Source organism: Moschus berezovskii, chromosome 18, assembly GCF_049115385.1.
Source record: "Moschus berezovskii isolate FMDL1 chromosome 18, NW_MosBer_1.0, whole genome shotgun sequence".
In the NCBI taxonomy this organism is placed as follows: domain Eukaryota; kingdom Metazoa; phylum Chordata; class Mammalia; order Artiodactyla; family Moschidae; genus Moschus; species Moschus berezovskii.
The window spans coordinates 73780190-73804188 of NC_142477.1; the positions used below are offsets into that span (position 1 = coordinate 73780190).

The 23999-nt window shown below is 50.6% G+C and overlaps 1 protein-coding gene across 2 annotated transcripts in view; it reads left to right on the forward strand.

The window, feature by feature from the left end:
- Positions 1-23999, forward strand: part of SH3PXD2B (SH3 and PX domains 2B) — a 120886-nt gene that overhangs the window by 14112 nt on the left and 82775 nt on the right. For both annotated transcript variants that reach the window (XM_088827767.1, XM_055421828.2), the window contains exon 2: positions 20061-20141. In XM_088827767.1, the coding sequence (XP_088683893.1) occupies positions 20061-20141 (81 nt within the window). The remainder of the gene's footprint in view (positions 1-20060; positions 20142-23999) is intronic.

The window sequence follows — 23999 nt, forward strand, 5'->3', positions numbered from 1 at the left end:
TCCTTTATCTGGTGTGAGAATCCCTCATCCTCTCTGATACCCCTAATAGAAGGCTGTCTCCAGGGTGTGAGAGCTCAGCCCCTCTACCTTCTCATCTGTTTCTCTTCTCCCTCATGCCCTCAAGCCCAGTGGGATAGGGAGTGAAGCTGCACGTTCGTGGAGGGGGCAGTTGCTTAGGGAGTATCCTAGGCCGTCTTAGTTGGCCTACACCTGACACCCAACCAGGGCTTTCAGCTTTGATGCTTCCTAGTTGACCAAGCCCGTCTCAGTGCTCATACGTTGGGTCTAGTTGTCTGTTAACTTGTCTCCTCTCCACTAGGCTCTGAGTCCCTCACAGTCCAGGACCTGACCCAGAACAAATCAGTTCTTCTTTCAATGAACCCTCTTAGTCCCAAGGTCCCATGATTCTAGGGTGATGGCCATTGATGGCATCCTTCAACTGAGACAGAGTCAGATGCCTTGTGTTGATCCGCTCCTGCCACCAGACCGAGCATTGTGTCATGGTGGATAAGGCACAGGCTTTGGAGGCAGCCAGGCCTGGGTGTAAATCCTGGCTTTGTTACTTTTTACCTGTGCAGTTTAGGGTTTGTTACTTAACCTCTCAGAACCTCAGTATCTTCTTCATCTTTAAATAGAGGACTCATGCCAGTAAGCGACACATAGTAAACCCTCAAGAGGAAAGTAGCTAGTTCTCAGTCTGGTCCAGGGGACACAGAGGGAATACGCTAACCCCTTGGGATGCTACAAGGTCGAACCGTACGAAATTGCCAGTTTTTGACCTAACAAATGGCAATTTCACTTAGTTCAACCTAATCATCTAGTTTGCTTTGGGCCTACAGAACCCTGCTTGCACGGCAGGGGATTAGGGGCCACCACTCTACCAGGCATCTTATCGACATTATCCCACTTACACTTTACAACAGCCCTGAGAGACATGTAATACTCTTCCAGTCATCCCTTGGTATGGGGGGTGGTTCCAGGGCCTCTTGTGGATACCAAAATCCATGGGTTCTAGAGTCCCTTATATACAATGGCATAGTGTTTGCGCATAACCTTGTTCAGTTCAGTTCAGTTCAGTCACTCAGTCGTGTCCGACTCTTTGGACCCCATGAACCACAGCACTCCAGGCCTCCCTGTCCATCACCAACTCCCGGAGTCCACCCAAACTCATGTGCATTGTGTCGGTGATACCATCCAACCATCTCATTTTCTGTCGTCCCCTTCTCCTCCTGCCCTCAATCTTTCCCAGCATCAGGGTCTTTTCAGATAAGTCAGCTCTTCACGTCAGGTGGCCAAAATATTGGAGTTTCAGCTTTAACATCAGTCCTTCCAATGAACACCCAGGACTGATTTCCTTTAGGTTGGACTGGTTGGATCTCCCTGCAGTCCCCTTGTGTATCCTCGCAAATACTTTAATCATCTCTGCTGCTGCTGCTGCTGCTAAGTCCCTTCAGTCGTGTCTGACTCTGTGTGACCCCATAGACGGCAGCCCACCAGGGCCCCCCGTCCCTGGGATTCTCCAGGCAAGAACACTGGAGTGGGCTGCCGTTTCCTCCATCATCTCTAGGTTACTTATAATACCTCATACAGTGTAAATGCTATGTAAATAGTTGCACAAACAGCAAATTCAAATTTTGTTTTTTGGAACTTTCTGGATTTTCTTCCTCTTTCTTTTTAATCCGAGCTTGGTTGAATCTTCATATGCAAAGGGCTGACTGTATTAGCATCCCCATTTACCGGATGGGGAAACTGGGGCTCCTAAGTAGCTTATTCAAAGAAATATATAGCCAGGGTTGGAGCCCAGGTCTGTCTGACTGAGTCGTGGATGTTTGCTTTGCTGCTCTCTTGAGACGGGGCTGCCTGTCTCCCTGTGGAGTGGCAGGAGAGCTCCCAGCACGCTCTTGGACACCCTGACCCAAGGGCTGGCAGCTATTGAGTGAAACTCCCTGAGGCGCTGCTGTGGGATGCCACGTTTCCTGTTCTGCTTTGGACAGTTGGCTTCTGCAGTTTCTGCTGCAGCGTCTGTAGCTTTGGTTGGGGGCTGTAAGGGGCATTATGGAGTTGACAAACCTGGGTTTGAATTCTGGCCCCCTCCTCAAGCCGCAGTGTGGCTTCGGACCCACCATCAGTTTACCACGCTCTGAAATGAGATAGATGATAAGCCTCACTCCGTATGGCTCCTGCGAGCAGGGTGCTGAGGATTTCACAGTGCTCATTCGTGTTGGTCCTCAGCTGGAGAATCCCCATGAATCCCTCCAGATTCAGAGCCTCTCCAAGCTCCACCAACAGAATTAGCCCTCCTCCTGCATGATCCATCAGCAGCTGTAAAGTGCTCCCTAGAGGGCCTGTGGCCTGTGAGAGGGTTCTACCACTCTCTTCTCTTTTGAGTACCTACTGTGTGTCAGGCACTGTGCTGGGCCCTTTAGGTGTGAACCAAGACCCCAGGTAGCGCAGTGGTAAAGAATCTGCCTGCCAGTGCAGGAGATGCAAGAGAGTTGGGTTCGATCCCTCGGTCAGGAAGATCTTCTGCAGTAGGAAATGGCAACCCATCCAGTGTTCTTGCCTGGGGAATCCCACAGACAGAGGAACCTCGCGGGCTCCAGTCCATGGGGACACAAAGAGTCAGATACCACTGAGCATGCCCTCACTAAGACCCATGTGACCGCGTACCTTGGGCTTTTTTTCACCATGTCCCACAGTCCTGGTTTATTTTATGGCCACGCCACATGGCATGCAGGAGCTTAGTTCCCTGATCAGGGATTGGACCCGTGCCCAGCCCCCTGCAGTAGAAGCACAGAATCGTAACCACTGGACCACCAGAGAAGACCCCCACAGCCCTGGTTTAGATCTTGACTCTGTTGCGTGCTGGCCGTGTGACCTTGTGTCAGCCAGGTCACCATACCCCATGCCCAGTCAGCCAAATAAACGTGGCCATTTTGATTCTTCTGCTTTACTCAGCTTGATCCCTACTGCCTGTGTGCGTGCACACAGTGGGTGCGCTAGTTGGCCACCCAGCTCTCCCCATGGGAGAGGCCCTGATTTAAAATCTCTCAGCTGCATTTCCTGCATTGCCCCGGGCTCCTCTGAGGCCTGGCAACCTGGGCGATCTCCATGAGCCCTCAGTGCTTGCCCTGGAGGCTTTCCTAGAAAGCTAGCCTTCAGGTTAGTTTCAGCAGAGCCTGGGTCCGGCTGCCAACACCTCTGCTTGCCATTGGAAAGTTCCCCGTGCCGCTCCAGCCAGATGTGTGCAAGGCCGTGAGCTGGCAGCCAGAGGCCCGGCTGATGCTGCAGACCCAGTCCAGCGAGAGTTTCCACCAGCTCCGAGTCTCCGTCTAGAAGAATAGAGGGGCTGGGCCACCCGGCCCTGCGACTGGGTCATGCCCATCCTCTGGGTGAGACCCCAGCAGTGAGGGAAAGATGGGCTTCAGAGAGGGCAGTTGATTGGATTTCACAGTGAGACATTCCTGACTTTTCCCTTTAACATAGCTTATCTCGAAAGATTTGAGTCAGCCCTGGAGGGGGCCCGGGGACAGGCTCAGCCTGAGTCTCTAGGGCCCCATCTCTGTGTTGGAATTATTAGTGATTGCACTGGAAGCTTCCTGTAAGTCAGGCTGTGTGCCAAGATTCTGCCCTGCATTAGCCTGTTGAATCCTTAGCCAACCCTGTAAAGTAGGGACAACTGTTCTGTCCATTTTACAAATAAGAAAATGGAGACTCACAGCCATGAAGTGACTTGTGAAGTCCCACAGCAGCGTTAAGCTATAGAGCCCAGAATCATACCCGGGTACCCGAAAGCCAGTGCCTTTTTTTTTTTTATGACGTTAAAGAGTAGTTGTTAATTTTAATTTTTGACTTATATGCATGCTTGCAGGAGGATTCCCTTTTTGGTGTCACATTCTGTTAGCTTTTGTGCATGTATAGGTTCTCATAACCACCCCCCCAGACAGGAAGAATCAGCCCGTCACCTCCGCAGAGCCCTTCACCTCCTCACGAGTCCCCTCTGGCTGCCTGGATTCTTGGATGCTGTGGACTGCTGCCTCACCCGCAGCTGGAGCTGCTCCTGTGCTGTTCCCTTATTCTCCATCGCCTTTCCAGAGAGGTCTTGGGGTGAAGTGTGGCCCTCTCCCCCAGGGCTGGGCCCTGTGCCTGCATTCTTCTCTGACAAAGCCGATTCTGTTTCTAGCATGCTTGCCAGTTGAACTGTTCACTCAGCCATTCCAAGAGCATTGTTACCCCAGACTCAGAGCCTTGAATGAGGCCACCTTGATTTATGACCGTGTGGCCCTGTCTTGGCTTTCTGTCATTCTGCCTGCCTGCCTGTCCGTCCGCCTGTTGGTCTCCCACCAGGCAGTTCTGAGAGCAGGCATGGCACAGACTGGGGTGAGCCCGCAGGCCTGGCTTGAGGGCCCCCAGGGGAGTGGGCTGAAGTCGTGTGAACAGACTTTCGGGAAGAACATGTGCTGAGCAAGGGCAGCCCTAGTGGGAATCCAGAGAATGAGGGTCTCCAGGAAGGCTTCCAGGAGGAGGCGACCTCTGCGCTGGCACCTGGGAAGTGAAGAGTTGCCATACAGGTGAAGGGAGAGAAGATGCTCCCTCCAGAGGCAATGGGAGGCGCAGGGGTCACAGGCAGGGGAGCACCTGGTCAGGTGGGGGCGGGAGGAGGCCCCCAAAGACCCAGCATGCCTTTGTTGTCTTCACTGTCTGAAAGCTCCAGAAGGGTCAGGACGTCTGTCTTCCTAGTTCCTGGCCATATCTCCAGCCTTTGGAAGGGAGCCTGGTACACAGTAGGTGCTCTGTATTTGCTGAATGAATGAATGAACTGAAGTGCTTGTATCAGAAGAGAGACTCAGTTCTACTTGTACTTTAGAGATAAACTGAGCCTGTCTCCCACCTCCCAGCTTGGCAGCCCTCTGCCTGTAGGCACAGTCTGAGACCTCAGCTTCACCCCCCACCTGCGCGTTCACTGTGTGTCCTGGGGGCAAGCAGTACAGTCAGTGCTAAGCCAGGGCGCTCTATCTGTTGCTAACACCACAAGCCCTTTCCAAGCATTCACTTAATTGAAAAGATTGAAAAGGAAAAACCTTGGCTGCCAGCCGCGCTCAGTGTGTCACTTGCTGTGGCGCCTGAGCTCGGCAATCCGACGCTGACTCGGGACAGGAAAACGCTGCCTGGGTCCAGGAGAGCCAGGCCTGCCCTTGGGGATCTGGGAGGAGGAGAAGGGACTTAGGAGGCTGGAGGAGCTGGGCTTGAGACTGAGTTTGCCTGCTTCCCAGCTACACGGCCTTGAGCATGGCAGCATGGCCCTGCTCTGCCCCTGGGTTTCTACTTCCCCAACCTGAGGGCGGCCCCACCTTCTGACAGGCCTTTCATGATGATTGACATGATGTTGGTAAAATCCCATGGGCAAAGGAGCCTGGAGGGCTACAGTCCATGAGGTCACAAAAGGGTCGGATACAAGTTAGCGACTAAAGAACAACAAAGTGCCTAGTGCAGTCAGCATGTAGCCAGCAGGTTTCTTGGCATGGCTGCTGCTTATATTTTAAGCCCCCACTCAGCTTGGGAAGATCCCCTGGAGAAGGAAATGGCAACCCACTCCAGTATTCTTGCCTGGAGAATTCCATGGACAGAGGAGCGTGGCGGGCTACAGTCCATGGGGTCGCTAAGAGTCAGACACAACTGAGCAACACACACACACACACACTCAGTCCATGGGGTCGCTAAGAGTCAGACACAACTGAGCAACACACACACACACACACCACGCTAAGAGTCAGACACAACTGAGCAACACACACACACACACACACACACACACACGGGGTCGCTAAGAGTCAGACACGACTGAGCAACACACACACACACACACACACCACTCTGCTTGGTCCCGCCTCACTGTGACAACACATACACACACACACACACACACACACCAACCACTCCGCTTGGTCCTGCCTCACTGTGACAACACACACACACACACACACACACACCAACCACTCCGCTTGGTCCTGCCTCACTGTGACAACACACACACACACCAACCACTCCGCTTGGTCCTGCCTCACTGTGACAACAACACGCACACACACCAACCACTCCGCTTGGTCCTGCCTCACTGTGACAACAACACGCACACACACCAACCACTCCGCTTGGTCCTGCCTCACTGTGACAACAACACACACACACACGCACACACACCAACCACTCTGCTTGGTCCTGCCTCACTGTGACAACACACACACACACACACACACCAACCACTCCACTTGGTCCTGCCTCACTGTGACAACACACACACACACACACACACCAACCACTCCGCTTGGTCCTGCCTCACTGTGACAACAACACACACACACACACACCCCAACCACTCCGCCTCACTGTGACATCCTAGGTCTCAAAGGCATCATGACACTCAGTGGCATTTCTCCAGGATTAAACTTAACGTCTGGAGAAGGAAATGACAACCCACTCCTGTATTCTTGGCTGGAGAATCCCATGGACCGGGGAGCCTGGTGGGCTACAGTCTGTGGGGTCGCAAAGGGTCAGACACGACTGAGCGACTAACATAAACTTAATGTACCTTCTTTAAAAAGAGAAATAACACGTTTCTCAGCACTTCCGGTGGTGATGCTGCTGGGGGTGTTGGGAAATCAAACACACAGCAGGGTGTTGCAATTCCAAAAAGAGGTTGGGAATGCTGACCTACATAGGCCAGATGTTGGGCAGACATCTGGGGAGAGCTGACAGATCGGGAACCGTAGGGAGCACGTGGTCTCCATGGGGAACAGCAGAATCATGTCTCCCGTTAGTTAAGCTGGTGGAGCCTAGCCAATCGCCCTGCCCCCTCCCCTTTTCCTCCACCCTTCTCTCCTCCTCTCCCTCCCTCCCTCCTGCTTCCCCCACCCCAGCCGCCACACCTCCCACCCCTAGCGACTTTGTCCTCCGCCTTAAGCCTTGGCAGCAGATAGCCAGTGAGGTGGGCCTGGAGCTCTTCCCACCAATCCAGAAACCCAACTGGTGTGGGAGCGTTACTGGGGTGGCCCAGAAGGTCGCAGTTACCTTTCAAAGTCGGTTTCTTAAATGAGGGTTTATAGACTCTTGGGCGCCCTCAGACATAGTCCCAGGAACCCATCTAGATCTTGAAACTAACACTGCTGCTTGATTTCAGGACTGCACGTGTTTTGTGTTTAATAAAGGTTGCTCTGGCTGCAGTGCAGGACAGCTTTAATTATACTGGGCTAAGGACTTGCTGCAGGAACTGTGTGGTCTGTGAGCAGAAGTCATAGCCCCTTGGTATGGAGAATTCCCTGGACAGAGGAGTCTGGCGGGGTACAGTTCATGGAGTCGCGAAGAGTTGGATGCGACTAAGCGACTGACACTTTCACTTTTTTTCATGCTGCATGAGAGATGGAGTTTTTCCTCCCTCAATCCAATAAAAAAGAGCTCCCCTGACCTGAGAAACAGCATTCCAGATTGGAGCTCCAGCATCCTCAGCACCTCCTAAGAGGGCCCTAGATCTGGTTCCAACTCTTCTCCCCACTTGCTGTGTGGCCTTGGCAAGTCCCTTCCCCTCTATGACCTCATAACCCCGACTATAAAATGAGGGATTATCTAGGGCAGGGTTTTTTTATATTTTAAAGTCTTGGAACCCTGTGCTGTTGGCTTGAAGCAGGCAGAGGCGGCCTGTGAGCGATGGAGGAGCCTGAGCCCTGTCTAAAGGCGCCACTGAGGGTTGCCTTGTGGCAGTGTGGACCTGCAGGGTCCGGTGACTGGGCCTGCAGGCTGCCGGTTACACCCTCTTCCACATATAGAAGAGCTAAAAGCGGCAGTACCTAGTGGAAACCAGGCTGGAGAGTCTGGGAATCCACCCACCTCATCAGCAGCCTCGGGCTTCTTGCAGGCCAATTTGACCACTGCCTAATCACCTAAGAACTCTCCAAATGCGAAGTCCTCTGGGGTGTTGTTGTGCAGGAGGTCCCGAGGAACGTGCAAGGAAATTTGCATACTACCGTGGAAGTTTAAAGAGTCCATAGCTGGGAGTGGAACCCCTAGCAAGTCACAACACTTCTCTGAATCCCTGTTTGTAGAATGGAGGAGCTGCCCTAATCAGGGCTGTGTGATGCACGTCCTCCCGGGGCCCAGGGCAGGCATCGCTAATGGACCTCAGAGTTGTGTCTTGCTGGAGCTCCTTTCTCTCAGTCCTTGCAGGAAAACAGCCCCAACCCTGCTGTCCTACTGGTGCCCTTGCTTTAGATGTTTTCTTTGGTCTCCCAGGTCATTCCAGGCTCCCCGTCAATACTGCAGAGCCAGGAGAGGGCTTTCAACTTGAGAAATGTGGGCCCATTGGCCTGTAAACAGCAGAGCTCCAGACAGATGAGAATGGCAAGGGGTTCCACTTAGAACAGCACTGCCCTCACTGGCGACTGTCCTGCGCCACCGTCCTGCCACAAGCCCCTGTACCATATATCCTTAATCCTTAACTCAGTGTTGTTCTTCAAACTGACTCTTTTTTTTTTTACTTACATTATTTTTAAAGGAAATTTTAGCTGTCCACTGTAAGTGGAAAACCAGCAGCCCTCGCTAGAAATAGAAGGACACTAAATAGAAAGGAAAAAGAGAATCAGCGTGTTAAAGTTCTTCCTGGCAAGTGTTGCCTGCCCTGAGGTCTTCAGTCCCTTCTTCAGGAAATGAGAGCAACAAGTGCTGGAAGGGGTGTTAAGAAACCACTACTGCCAACTTTCTGAGCCAGTCAGGGCTGGAAGGGAATGGCAGAGACTGACTTTCTCACTGTGGGATTCCCTGCAGTTGAGTGCCGAACCCTGAATCACCTGAAACCTGCTGGTGTGCCCAAGCTCCTGCGCTCCTTGAGACCGTCATCTCAGCAAAGACTGTCGCTTGAAAAGAGCTTGGACCACACCCATCCCCAGACCCTCCCCCAAATGTAAACCTCTGGCCACCGCACCCCTCCCATCAAAATGGAATCCCTTTGTCCTGTGACTAGTGCAGAAGCCACGCCCCTTCTAATTAACATCAGCAAGGAATTTCAGCCCTAGAAACCCCACCACAGAGATCTGCAAAAACAAAGTGTGATTGGAGGCCATTCCCCCATGCCTCAGGGATTTTATTCTCAGGGCAAAAACACCTTCTCATGTTTTGTGAGTTCACATGATGAAAGCATATGAGATCACAGCACTCCCGAGGTGGGGCAACAGCTGTTTCATATCATCCTGCCCTGGGGAGGCTGTATCGGTGGAGTTCTGGGGCCTCTCCCAGGGCCGCGGCTGTGGGCAGAGCTCCGGGCTGGTGGGTCTGCAGGGAGAGGGCATGTCAGTTAAACTGAGCTGCCTGTGGCTTGCCCGTTTCTGGGCCACTTCTTAGCCATGCCCAGGCCTGGTTCCAGGCATTTTTTTAAAGGCCTCTAAACTTTGTTCTAGTTTAAATCTTTATTCATGGGTGACCTCTTGGCTGTTGTCACTTAGAAATGGACTGTAAATTTCTGTGTGTTTAATGGGGTCCTCCAGGCACTGGGAGCCCCCAAACCCATGGGGCTAGGTTGGACCTGCCAAAGGAGGTGACTGGAGGCCATAGGAAGCATTTATAGAACATCTCTCTCAAATCCCAGCCATGAGCGGAGATTCTGACTAAGGTAGATTCCATTTCAGGAACTTTAAAAAATACCTCATTCAACCTTTGCCCGTGAGATAAGAAGGACAAGAATCCTTATCCCCTTATTTTCAGAGAACACAGAGGCTGAAAGGGGCAAAGGACCTCCGCAAACTTGGAGTGCGGTCTGGGCTGAGGGCCACCCCACCCCACCCCCGCCCACTCCCAGCTCCCCCGCCCCCGCCCCACACCCCCGCCTCTGTCCTCAGCTGTATCTGCAGCCTGCGGGTGCTCTGTGATCTGGACCAGCCAGGAGGATGAGGCGGGGTCGCGCGGGAAGGTGGGGCTCGTGCCACCTTGGAGTTCATGGTGCTGAGTCAGACACGTTTCTTCCTGTTCTCGTAAGAAAGTGACTTTTCTTTTTTTCAGACTGTAAAAGAAAACAGACTGTAGAAAATACAAAGACTACAGGAAAGCATTAAGAAGAGAACTTTTTCATATTCATTTATTTTTGGCTGTGCTGGGCCTTCATTGCTGCACGCAGGCTTTCTCCAGCTGCACCAAGCAGGGGCTGCTTTCCTGCCGTGGTGTGTGGGCTTCTCACTGCGGGGGCTCCTCTTGTGGGAGACCATGGACTCTGGGCGTGTGGGCTCAGTAGTTGTGGCTCGTAGATTTGGTTGGACTCCAACATACGGAATCTTCCCAGATGAGGGATCAAACCTGTGTCTCCTGTATTGGCAGGTGGACACTAGACCACCAGGGAAGTCTCAAGAAGAGAATTTTTAAAGTCTAATATTCCTACCAACCCAGAGCAAACCATATATGTACATTTATATGTCTATTTATTTATTTGTATATATCAGGGGTTTATGTACATATGCACATTTATATATAATATAGTCAATCCGTGTTATTTGCAGATTTCATATTTGAGGATTTGCCTATTTGCTGAACTTTATTTCTTTTTTTTTTTGAACTTTATTTCTAATCCAACCAATACTTGCAGTGCTTTCCCAGTCCTTGCAGACGTGGGCATGTGCGTGGCAGCAGAAATTGCGTGCGGCCTGCTGTGCGTGTCCCCAGCTGGGGTTGAAGGTGGCGACCTCTGCTTTCCTGCTCCAGCTCTTAATACTCTGAACACGTGTCTGTGTCGCGGTCTGTTTAGTGCCGGGTTCTCGTTACATTCTTCTGCTCTTCATCAGCCATTTCACGTTTAGAACGGCCTCAAACGTAGTGCTGAAGGGCCGTCTGGGGTTCCTAAGCTCAGGACGGCTTGCTGTGCCTTTGGAGAAAATACAGGTGTTAGGTAAGTTTCGTTCAAGCTTTAGTTGCAGTGCCACTGGCCAGGAATTCAAGGTTAGTGAGTGAACAGTATACACTAAGTAAGGTGTTGTTAAAGAGAAGCATATAGCCAGGCTGCGTATTATTGATCAGTAGATGAAAATGCTGTGGTCAGAGGCTTGCAAGAACCCAACCCTCATTTCCCCTGGGAGCAGCAGTTCTGTATTCACTAAGTCAGTATTCACAGTGACTGTAGAATGTCACTCGTGTGTGTGCGCACTCACTTGCTCAGTCGTGTCCAACTCTCTGCGACCCCATGGACTATAGCCCACCAGACTCTTCTGTCCAAGGAATTTTCCAAGAATACTGGAGTGAGTTGCTATTTCTTTCTCCAGAATGTAACTACACAAATTAAACATACACAAGCACATGCATACATTAATATATTGTATACATAGTTTTTTTGAGATTGAAATCTGTTCTTATACCTAAGATGATGCCTGAACTTGCCCTGAAACCACAGAATTCTTTTAGCTGCACACGTCCCTTCTTCATGCCGAGAGGGGAGTTAACTGGAAGGCCAGTCCCCTATCCTGTGTCCCAGCAGCCCTGGGCAGGCGGGTGGGCCCCAGAGGCAGGATCTGGAGTGCAGGTGGGAGCCAAGCAAGGCTCCTCTGTGTCTCCATCCTTCATCCCTCTCTGCAGACCGAACGTCTGTTGCACATTGGAGGTGGCTCAGGCTGTAGCAGTATCCTCTCAGAACCAGCGTATTCAGGTCTGGTCTCAGATTCCTGAGAAAAACTGACCACCCCTGGCTGTGAGATGGGAGAGGAGGCACTTCTCACATAGGGGGCCCATGGATGGATTCTTGGCGTCTCCCAGGGGGCTTTTATGTCTGCCAGAAGCGGTCTAAGTTGAAGAAAAGTGGTCTCTGGAGGCCCCAGGACAGGGTGGGTTCCTGTGGTCCAGGCTTCAGGACACCCAATGGCATCTATGAGCATGTGGGGTTTCCATCCCTTTATGATGACCCCTGGCGGGTCAGACTGCCCTGGGCCTCCCTGGGATGGTCCTCAGCCTGGAGAGAGGAAGGGTCAGGGCCGCTGAAGCCGCAGCACCAAGTGGGCTCACATGTTTCTGGTGGCCCAGCAGACACGCGGCTCCCTTCCGCCAAGACGGAGGCCTTGGGTTTGGGGTAGGAGGGGCAGCACCCTGGCTCATCCAGCAGCTGGGAGACCCGTGCCCAGGCCCCGGAGGGGCAGTCCCTCTGCAGGGCCCTGGGCAGATGGGGACTGGAGAGGGGACTTTGGGGGGCTTCCCTGTTGAGACAGAGAGCAGGGCCAAGGCCCCCTCAGCTCCATGTCCCTGTGTTTAGCTCTTAGTCAAGATGATGATGATGATGGCTTCTCTTCATGGAACGTTTACCCTGTGCCAGGGCCCATACTAAGCACTCTCTGTGCATTTTCCCATTAATTATCACACCAGCTCTGAGGTTGATGTTATTATGGTCCCCCTGTTTTTACAGAGGAGGAAGCTGAGTTGCAGAGAGGTCAGGCCCCTTTCCCAAGACCACGCAGCTAGTTGAGATGGAGACAGAGGGTGAGTCCAGGCCCTCTTAAGCCCTGAACTCGGAAGTCTCCAGCAGGCTCTAAGGAGGAGCTCTAAGATAGAAAGCGAGCAGGCACCTTCCCAGTCCAGCTGTGGCCCGGCTGCTGGGCGAGGGCATGGTCCCCTGGGGTGGCAAGGCTGTCGGATTAGAAGTAACGGGAGGACAGAGTTGTTGCGCTACACAGTGTAGCTTGTGACCTCAGGCAAGTCACTGCATTTCTGAACCTCCAGCCCTCAGCAGGACAGCGTGGAAACCGTTAGCCTAACCTGCAAGCTCACGAGGATTTGGGGGAGACCTAAGCCCACCTCGACCCTGAGCACCGTGTTATGGCTCATTGCCCCCACCTTAGCCTGCCCCTCACCACCAGTTCATCGCCCTGCAGACTCAGAGGAAGTAGAAGCTCAGGACGTCTGGCCCTGGTGACTCTGAGCCCCTGTGGGAAACCCAGGCCTTGGGAGTCTAGACTTAGGAAATCATGCAGACTCTGCTGCTGAGATTGTGTAAGAAGGGATTTTGATGGTGGCTAATTCCAGTTTTAAGACTCCTGTGGGGAGCAGGAGGAAGCCCTCAGTGGCCCTCAGACACCAGTGTGGTCTCAGTTTCCTCATTCCCAGAGGAAGGGAGACCCAGCTGCTCCTGGTGAAGGGTTATGCTGAAGCAGGACAGAGCCAGAGAGGGCTTGACCTCCTGGCTTCTCTGTTTCTTCCTCATTTTTTTCCCCACAAAGCATAGATTTTCCATTGTCCTCCGTGCCGGGCATTCAACGTGTGTATGAGACAGTCATGGTTCCTTCTCTCAGCAATTGCTGTAAAATGTGATTGACTTTGTGATGAGGACGTGGGTTCCAAGGAGACATGTACCACAGAGACCCAACCTAATATTGATGGGGTGGGAGCACTCAGGGAGGGCTTTCTGGAGGAGGTAGCATTTGAACTCTACCCTGTGAGTAGGCTTGTAAACCATCCCATCTTCTGGATCTGTCTGATTGTTTTCTTTTGGTGTCATTTAGCTTGTTTCTCTATCTCCTCTATTTCCTATGAATTGAAACTTAGGTCAAGAGGCTTGAGATTCAGGTTAAATATTTTGGTATCAATACTTGACAGACGGTTTTGTATGCTTCCTATTGTATCACCTCAGGGACCATTCAGTGTCTAATTATCCCTCTTATTGGTGACGTTAGGTTTGATCACTTACAGTTGTGGTCACCAGATCTCTCCACTGAAAAGGAATATTTTCCCCTTTTGCTGGGGAGAGTAATTCCTGGGATGATATCTTCAGCCTTTGTGACCCTCCCTTTCTCCAGTAACTATTGATGGGTGGTCCAGCACCCATCAAGGATCTTTCCAGAGTAGCTGTGCCACCTTGCTTTCCCACCAGCAATGTCTGGGAGTTCCTATGCCCCACATGTTTGTCAGTATCTCCTGTCTCAGCCGTTCTCGTGGGTGTGTGGTGATACCTCATCGTGGTTTTAGTTTGTCTTTCTCTGATGCCTAATGATACTGAAGATCTTCTCATGCACTTACTTGCCATCCATATATCCTCTTCAATAAAGTGTCTGTTTAGGTCTTTTTTCATCATGTAATCAGGTTGGTGGTTTCCTTACCGTTGAGCTGGTTTTGTGTGTTTGAAAATATATTTTGGGTATAAAAGTTCTTCCGGTATGCAGCACATGTTTTGAGGACTACACTGTAAAGTTATAGTGTCGTTTCCAGGGAGTAGGACAGGTACTGTGTGCATCTCTGAAGGACATCTGCTTATTTATTGATTTAAGTTGTGATAGAATATGTATAACATAAACGTTACCATTTCAGCCATTTTTAAGGGTCCAGTTTAGGGGTGTGAAGTACATTCACATCATTGTGCACCATCCCCACCATCCGTCTCCACAACTCTTTTCATCTCCGGAACTGAACCTCCATAACCCATTAAACACTAACGCTGCATTCCCCTTTCCCCAGCCCCTGGCAGCCGCTGTTCTGCTTTCCATCTCCGTGGCTTTAGCTCCTCTAAGTGCCGCTATGAGTGGAGCCACGCAGCATGCGTCCTTTTGTGACCGGCGTGTTTCACTTAGCGTCTTGTGTCCTCAGTTTTCACCCGTATTGTAGCCTATGGCAGGATTGCCTTTTTCAAGGCTGAGTACTATTCCATGGCATGAATATACCACAGTGTGCCTATCCATTCATCCATCACTGGACACTTGGGATGTTTCCACCTTTTGGCTGTTGTGAGTAATGCTGCTATGAAAAAGTCTACTTTTAAATGCTTAATGCCAGGCCACTGCCTGTTAACTGTGTTTGGGATACAGCCTAAAAGCCAAGATTAGATGAATTAGGATTGCTTTGGTTGCAAGTAACAGAAACTCAGACTGACTTAAATAAGTAAGGAAAAGTTTGGGCCTGTGTCTATGTAACGTCCAAGATGCTGGATCCAGGGATTCAAACAACGTCATAGGACTTGGCACGTCTCTCTTGCTCTGAGCTCTGCTTGCTTCTGCACTTTCTCCGTCTGAAGTCGCGTGTGATGGTCTCCCAGTTAGTCGCTGCAGGGAGGAAAGCAGTCTCTTTCCTGATCGTGCCATCAGAAGTCCAGAACTGAGTCTCATCAGCCTGGCTTGCGTGACGTGCCCATCCCTGAACCATTGTTGAAACCAGGGACTGATAGTACTCTGGCAGCCAGGCTTGGAATGCAACACTCTCTGTCACAAAGACAAGGGAAGGCAGAGGAGTGACTCTTCAAGGGAAATTGGGGGCTGTTACCAAAAGGAGAGAAGGGGGTCCCAGGTCAGCCGGAATACCAGACACAGCTCGTGGGTGCTGGGCATTGGACAAGGCCCTGTGTACCTCAGTTATTATACTGAGTCCTCAGGGGAAATTACTATCCCCATTCCATTGTATTTATTTGTTAATTAATTTTTATCGTATACTTGATTTACCCTGCTGTGTTAGTTTCAGGTATACAGCAGAGTGAATCAGTTGTACTTACCCGGGTATCCATGCTTTTTTAGACTCTATTCCCATATAGGTCATGACAGAGTATTGAGTTCCCTGTGCTAGGCAGTAGGTCCTCGTTAGTGTCTAGTTTATATATAGTAATGTGTGTATGTCAATCCTAACCTCCCAGCTTATCCCTCCTCTGCTTACCCCTTGGGAACCATAAGTTGGTTTCCTGTGCCCATGTTAGAGAGGAGGATGCTGTGGCCAGAGAGACTCACACCTTGTGAGTTTCAACCAACAGCAGGGCTGGCATTAGAACCCAACACATGGTCTCTTTCACCAGCCACCAAGCCCTGGGCAAGGCCAAAGGCCTGCAGTGGGACAATTCTTATTAAAAAGTTAGATCTGTGCCTAAAAATTGAAGCTATCAAATTGTGTTCAGAGGTTGATTCCAGTAAACCAATTAGATCTGCTGCAGAGTTCTTGTATCATAGGGACAGAATTTTAAAAATTGTAAGCAAGAGATCAAGAATGAACTGTGTAAGCAGAATTGCTTTTTTTCCATTTATGGGTGTATGCTTTGTGTTGGCTTTTACATCTTCAATTATCTTTTTTTTTCTTGTTTTTTAATCCCCATTGGCATTGTCCTTCACAGATAGTCATCTAAACTTTGCTTATACATCCTCCAGGCTTGGGACTTTTGGTAAGGTATATTCTGGGCCTCAGTTTACCCATCTGGAAGGTGGAACTGTTGGGTTGACTGAGTTCCGTGGTCCCTTTCAGATGTGAAAAGCCCATTTACTAGTTTCCCTGCCCCTTTTCAAAACCATTTTCTACATAACAGCCAGAGGTATGCATGTGTGTATATTTATCTATCTATCTATATATATATATATTTATTTATTTTTAAACATACATTAAATTATATCTCATGCTTTTTCCCCAACCCCTGTGTCTCTCAAACCTTCAACAGAATAAAGTTCCTCCCCTGGCTTATAGGCCTGTGGTGACGCCGCTGCTGCCCGTCCTGGGAACACCCCGTTCCCCGCCAGCTCTGTTCTGCCATAATGGTCCTCTGGTTCTCAGACATACCAAGTGCCTTCCAGCCTGTGCATCGTTGTTTGCACTTTTCTTTCTGTGTGGAATACACATTCCTCAGCTCTTCTCCAGACCAGTTCCTCATCTTTCAGGTGTCAGTTCAAAGTCTGCTTCCTCAGAGGGACTTTCCTTTCCAGGAACACCCACCCCTACCACTCGTGTCTTGCACTGTCACAGCAGGCTTTGGGGTCCTTCCTAGCACTGACTGTAACTTAAATTACACACATATTTCTTCATCAGCTGGTTTATTGCCCATCTTCCCACTCTCCAAGAGTAGGGTTCGGACTGTCCGACTGTCTACTTCATTTTAGTGAAGTAGAATTGGTGTTTCCTTTTTCATAACACTACTATTGGGGTGGCTTTGATAACAACTCTTTTTGTTGTTAAATCACTTTTCCAGGGTAACTCTGTCTCCCAAAGGATGCCTTGAACCTGTCCTTTGGCTCCATAAGTGACCCAGGACTAGTGGGAGAGAAAAGGGCCAGCATACGTGAATCCCTGGTGAAATCATGAAATCATGTCTTTCTAAAACAGGGGCTGGGTAGGCATTGGGGAATCGGAGTGCAGGATACTAAGATTTCTTGAACCTTTCCTCTCTGCCAGGCAAGGAGCTCAGAGCTTTATCTCTGATAATCATCATAAGTCTATGTGAAATGGGCTTGATGACTCCATTTTATAGATAAGGAAACAGAGACTCTGGGGATTGGGAAACTGTGATTCAAGAGCCCATGTTCCTTCCTCCCTGCCTTGCTTCACTGAAATGAAATAGATGTTGGATTTGGAGAGGTCATTCCCGGTGAACCTCTGAGTTGGGCATTCAAGGGCACCTCCCACCTTGTCCTGATTTGTCTGTCAATTTTTCATCTCTTCTCACCAGGAGAAACTTCTCCCATAAGTCCCTGGTGTTTACAATGGGCTCTGGCTCCCTCTGCCCAAAGCTGCTCCTCCTTTTCCTGTTTTGAGTGAAGGTATCCTAGCAAGAACTCATTTGGGAAGAGACTTTGTTTAAAACCACCTTGAAAACCACTGCCAGGCGTGGCCCCCTATTCTCCCTGAGCTGGTCTCTGCTCTACCATCGTCCCCCACCACCCACCGTCTCTTCCTTCCTCTCCTGCTCTCTGGATTGACATGCCCTTCAAGGTACACCACGATGACTTCAAGCTTCAGAGAGCTCTCCTGCCCCGCTTCCTGTGCCAGTCAGGACTAAATTACATGTGTCAAAAACCCAACTCAAACTGGCTTCAAAAATATTCCCGGAGTGTGGGTGCGGCCCAAGATTTACTGGCTCAGGAAACTGGAGAGACCAAGAGTAGATTGAGCTTCATGCAAAGCTGGATCTAACGGTCAGACTGTGTCATCAGAAATCTACTGATACTAACATCATTCTCAGGCACATTCCTCCTAAGTGATGATGAGATGGTCCCCCAGCAACTCCAGGTCATGAACTAACAGCAGAGCAACCTCAAGGAAGAGAGAACTTGTTTTTGTCAGGGTCGGAGCAGAAGTCCCAGGGCTGGTTCTTAGTGTTTATGATTGGCCTGGTGTGAGTCACATGATCACTCCTTAACCAGTCACTGTGAACAGTGGCACCCAGCATGGTGTCTAAAGGACTGTGTCGAGGTGGGAAAGGACGTTCCCAGGAGAAAAGTCCAGGCACTCTGGTTGAAAGAAAGGTTTATCAACACAGTAAAATAATGATCCAGCAGGGGAAGGAGAGGGTGGGGTGAATTGAGAGAGTGGCACTGACATGCATACTCTACGATGTGTAAACGTAACTGGTGGGAAGCTGCTGATAACACGGGAAGCTCAGCTCGGCACTCTGTACCGACACAGAGCTGGGGTGGGAGGGAGGCTCAGGAGGGAGGGAATATGTGTATACTTAGAGCTGATTCACATTGTAGTATGGCAGAAACCAACGCGACACTGTGAAGCAGTTATGCTCCAATTAAAAAAAAATTAAATGCAAAAAATAATGATGTCTGCTCTAGTTGTTCAGTCACCCAGTTGTGTCTGAATGTTTGTAAGCTCCTGGGCAGCAGCACACCAGGCTTCTCTCTCCTTCACTGTCCCATGGCGTTTGCTCAAAATCATGTTCATTGAGTCAGTGATGCCATCAACCATCTCATCCTCTGTCGCCCCCTTCTCCTCCTGCCTTCAGTCTTTCCCAGCATCAGGGTCTTTTCCAATGAGTCAGCACTGCACATCAGGTGGCCAAAGTATTGGAGCTTCAGCTTCTCAGCATCAGTCCTTCCAGTGAATATTCAGTGTTGATATCCTTTAGGATTTACTGGTTTGATCTCCTTGCAGTTCAAGTGACTCTCAAGAATCTTCACCACAGTTCAAAAGCATCGATTCTTCAGCACTCAGACTTTATGATCCAACTGTCACATCGGTACAACACTACTGGAAAAACCAAAGCTTTGACTGGATGGACCGTTGTCAGCAAAGTGATGTCTCTGCTTTTTAGTGTGCTGTCTAGGATTGTCATAGCTTTTCTTCCAAGGAGCGAGTGTCTTTTAGTTTTATGGCAGCGGTCACCATCTGCAGTGATCTCCACTGTCCACATGTTGCTTGTCTTCATTTCTGCACGTGCTCTCTCCCCAGCTCACTCTCCACTCGTGGAGTCAGAAGCCTTGCCCATGTGCTTCTATGCCTCTAACAACACCCCGCCCCTTGGGTTCATTTCTGTTTCTAGATGGCTTTCACACATGTATGTTTTACATATCAAATTGCCCTGTAACCACAGATCATTTGTGCAAAGCAGGAATGGATGTGCTGATCCCTACCCCTTGAGTAGCCAGGTGGGGTCCAGGGCTGCCGGAGTCTGCAGCCAGAGGCCTCTGACCCCCTGTTGTCACTTTGTTTTGCCTGAATTTGTTGTCGATGTCTTGTTTTCTGTGCACGCTTCAGTTAGTGGCAGAGGTCAGAAGCACGGCCCCGTGGTTTGTCGAGTGCTTTCCCATCTTCTGCTTTACTGGAGCATCGCGCTATCCTGGTAGGCAGCAGAAACAGATGGTATTAGCGCCCTTTACAGCTGGAGAAGCTGTCACATAGAGGGGAGTGATGACTCGGCCCAGGCCCTAACTAGAGGAAATGACACGATGGCTAAGCTTATGGGAAACGCAGGAGAGCTGAGAGCCACAGGTTGCTGAGACTTCTGACAAATCCAGGTTTTAAGAATGATGCTGACAAAATAGCCAACCTGATGGCTTTCTGAATTGAGTGAAGAGTAAAAAATCCTGAAAATAGCAGCATCTCCTGAGATAAGCAGGGTGCGTATGCTTTCCTAGACTTGATTTCCTGTGATCCTCTGCACAACTCTCAGAGGCGAGGGTATTATATCCATTTTACTGAAGAGGAAGCTGGGTCTCACAGAGGGCGAGTAGCCTGCTCCAAGTCATAGAGCTGGTCGGGGGCAGAGCTGGGAGTCCAACCCAGGCCTTCCTGCCTCTAACCCTGTGCTTTGCTCTAGAACCCTGGCAATGGAGAGGCTGCCTCTGCGTTAACAGCTGTCTCATTCCTCCCTGCAGGTCTATATCATCCGGGTCACATGGTCCAGTGGCTCTACGGAGGCCATTTACCGGCGCTACAGCAAGTTCTTTGATCTCCAGGTAAGGCTGTGGGGTCTCCAGGGAAGGGTGTGGGGTCTCCAGGTAAGGCTGTGGGGTCTCCAGGGAAGGGTGTGGGGTCTCCAGGGAAGGGTGTGGGGTCTCCAGGGAGCTGCAGGGCAGGAAAGAGTGTATATGGACCTGCTTTCTGCTTTGACTTCAGAGCCTGGATCCTCACCCACAGTGGATGCACAGTATTTATTTCCTAGATTTAAAAATGATGTCCATGGTGCTCACCTCAGCAGTGCGTATACCATAAAGATGTAGTGAAGATGAGTCTGGCCCCTGTGTAGAGATAACACAAATTTGTGGAGCATTCCATATTAAAAAAAAAAAAAGGTATCTATCACTTTGGGGACATAAGTGATAGGCTGTATTGCTTTTGCTTTGATATTCAGTATTTTTCAAATAAAAGAAAGGCTCCTGTTGACTGCTCTAGAATGGAGGCTAGTCTGGAAATTGTTTGTGTTTGGCTTTGGCGTTCAGATCTTAAACTTGTGTAATCATGTTTGCTGGTGAGTTATGTGTGATCAGACTTTATGGGGCCATTCTGCTCTCAAGACAGACCCAAATCTTCCCTCACCTTGGCCTCCTGTCCCCATCAGGCTCCATGTTTAGCCCCTGAAACACCTGCTCTGTTTTGAGGGCATTGCACTTGCCCTTTCCTGATGCCAGTCCTTGCCCGAATCGCCTCCTGCACCCTCCAGGTCCTTGTCGGCTCGCTGGTCTTCAGGGCTCTCATCCTGTGGAAAGCCTGGTCTGACTTCATTTGCCAGCCAGCGAGAGCCGCATCTCCTATACCCCCACAGTGCTGTGTCCCTTTGTCGACTCTGCTGAAGCTGTCTGCCTGTCCCGCTCTGATCCGTGGCTCTTGTGGTAGGAAGGAACCGCATCTTCATCCTCTCCGTCCTTCATGTTTTACTCAAGGGCACTGTATGGAGCCAGTCAGCGTTTGTGAATGAATGAATGAGCAGATGAACAAAGGGATGAACTAGTGTCCACTCTGAGCACCACCAGTCTCGTAGAGAGCCTCTGTGGACAGCTCCGTGTAAGCCCCTCCCCACTGGGGCGAAAGAACTGTAATCCATGGATCGGTAGCATTATCCTGATATCACCAACGGCCAGCAAATCAGAGCAAGTGTATCTGATGAGAAGTGACAGTGCCTGACATCATGTAGCAGATTTCTTTAGAAAACACAGGCCTTAGGAGGAGATGGGAACTTGCTTGGCTTCCTGAGTCCACAAGTGTTCTTTGCCATGTGGTGAGGGGCTTGTATACCTGACAGGCCAGTGTAAGGCCTCATGGAGATGACTGTCTTCTTTTCCTCTGTCCCAATTAGGCTGCTTTTGGTGCAAATGACAGAAACCCAACTCAAAGTGGCCTAAGTGAGCAGGATTTAGGGGACTGCTGTGATAGAGTGCCCGGGAGAGGGAAACCGGCAGGCTTCAGGCACAGCTTGATCCAGGGTTCTCCACTGTGTCCTCTCGTCCTGCTTCTCTCTCTTGCTCTGGATTCCCAGTTCCCTGTTATCTCAGGTCTCATGCGGTTGCACAATGCTCTGGGCTCACACTCAGCAGGAAAGAGTGAAAGGTCACTTCACAGAAGTGCCAGCAAACACAGCGTTTTACAGGCTCGTCTCTAAGCCAGTCAGCAGGGCTGAGGAATTGGTGGCCAGTGGACTTCTCCAGTCCCTGCCCTGCCTCTCAGTCGGGGCTGGGGACTGAGACGCGGAGGGGACAGCTGGGATCCGAGGCAGAGAGGGCACTGTGCGGCCGGCAGAAGGGCACTTGTCCTCCACACGCCAGCCTGCCTCTGCGCCGCCCACCTTCTTTCTGAAAGTTAGGTGATGTTAACCACACGCATCCTTGGTGAACAGACCTAATCTCTTCCTGAAAATGTCAAATGGAAGATTTTCAGAGCCTGTGTTCCAGTATTTTAAAGGGGGAGGAGCAATGTTAATGTGTTTCTAACCGGTTTCCCCAGCATCACCTAACAGTCTACATTACAAACTGCCAAGAGTCACTGCACACGGGCCAGCACTTAACCCCTGTTGCCTAACTACTTAAAATGTAATGAACTCAGTGATGCAATAAAACCAAACAGGATCATACACAAACAGTATTTTTCTTCTGGTCCACAGCAAACATGTACCAAATGTCAATACCCAAAGAGGCTCTGTGTTAAAGATGCTAAGATACTATTTAAAATGGACTTGGCAGGGGACTTCCCTGGCAGTCCAGTGATTAAGACTCCAGGCTTCCACTGCAGGGGCTGCAAGTTCAATCCCTGATTGGGGAACTAAGATACTAAGATCCCACAAACCTTGTGCCACAGCCAATAAATAAATAAAGGAAGGAGCAGACTCAGGCATGGTGAGGGGGGTAGGGTAGGGCTGACCCTGGGGTAAAGGCAGGGAAGGTGATAGCTATGATGCCCAGCACCTCCAGACACCATGAACTGAACCTCAGTCCTGTGTGAAACTGATGGAGATCCACACCCTCTTTCCCAGACACAAGAGTGATTTATGCAGACCCATTATGGCAGATCTCTAAAGCATAGGTGTTAGGTAAATGTTTTGCAAGTGGTTAGACTGATATTTTTTTTTATGCACTGAGGGGAGCAGGGAGTGCCACCCCCATTTTTGCTTTTATGCTACCCCAATATTTTGCTTTCAGAGGCCTCTTGCCTGCCTGATTCATCCAGGAAGGAACAGAGGGGGCAGAGATGGGTGACATGGGTGATTGCTCGCCTAGAGAATAATGGCATGCACAGAACAAACACCCTCCCAGCTAGCTTAGGCAGACAGAAGTGGAGTGGATTGATGCGAGGAGGCAGGTGTGTCCCCATGGAACCCAGAAAGAGGAGTGTAGGTGGCTTCACAGGGTCCCGGAGCCAGCAACAGAATGACCCTCCAGAAGTCCCCAGGCCACGTGTCACATGGCCAGAAACTCTCCGAACAAGCTCCCTTTCCTGCCAACCCCTCTGGACCAGCTTCCTCTGCTGGCCCACTGACCCACATCCCCCTTCAGTCCTGAGGTGAAGCGCCCTTCCCCGTGTCCAGGCAGTGGAGTTTGGGTACTGATTCCAGTGTCTGAGAGAGCATCTGAGTGTCAGTGTCTGGGGTCAGAGCCACCCCGGTGCCTGCCATCTGTGGCCCGAAGGGTGGAGCAGGTGGGACAGCATCACCTGGCGGAGGAAGTTCATGGGCAGAGGGCGAGGAGGTGGCCCGGGAGGCACGGATGGAGATGCTCACTGCTGCCCTTTCGCACGCACCCCGTGGCCGAGCAGCCTGTGGGGAATTTGACTGGATTTGCCCATTCGAGCTGGGCCCAAGGCTTCTGACCTTGTCTTCTGGGGTTTGACAGACCTGGGGTCACCTCTCATTTTGCCATTTCTGCCTCAGCTTGGTGTCCCCGCTCTGTTTCTGAGCCTCAGTTTCCCCGTCCTCATGTTAAGAATGAAAGCACTTTCCCCGCATCTCTTGTGGCAGTTCGCTGCGCGGTGCCTGGCTCAGTAAGCAGTAGCATCTGCTGTCACTCTGCTCAGATGGGACCTGCCCAAAGTGACATCATTAGGGAACGTTTGAGGCGGGGTTGGATCCCAGGGTGCCCTGGCCCAGAGCCTGTATTCCCTCCACTGTCCTGTTCTAACTCAACTTTCTTACTTCTCCCAGAACTTAAAAGTGAGGTTTCCTCCCCGCCTCGCCTTAATAGGTATTAATTGGAGGTTTACTGTGACATAAAGCCACCTGAGACTCCACTCCCAAAACAAAATCGTCTAGAGGCAGGACTTAAGGGAGCTTTAAAGGGTTCCAGATGGGCAGCTGGAGTGGGAGAGTCCTGAAATTTCCAGAGGGGCCT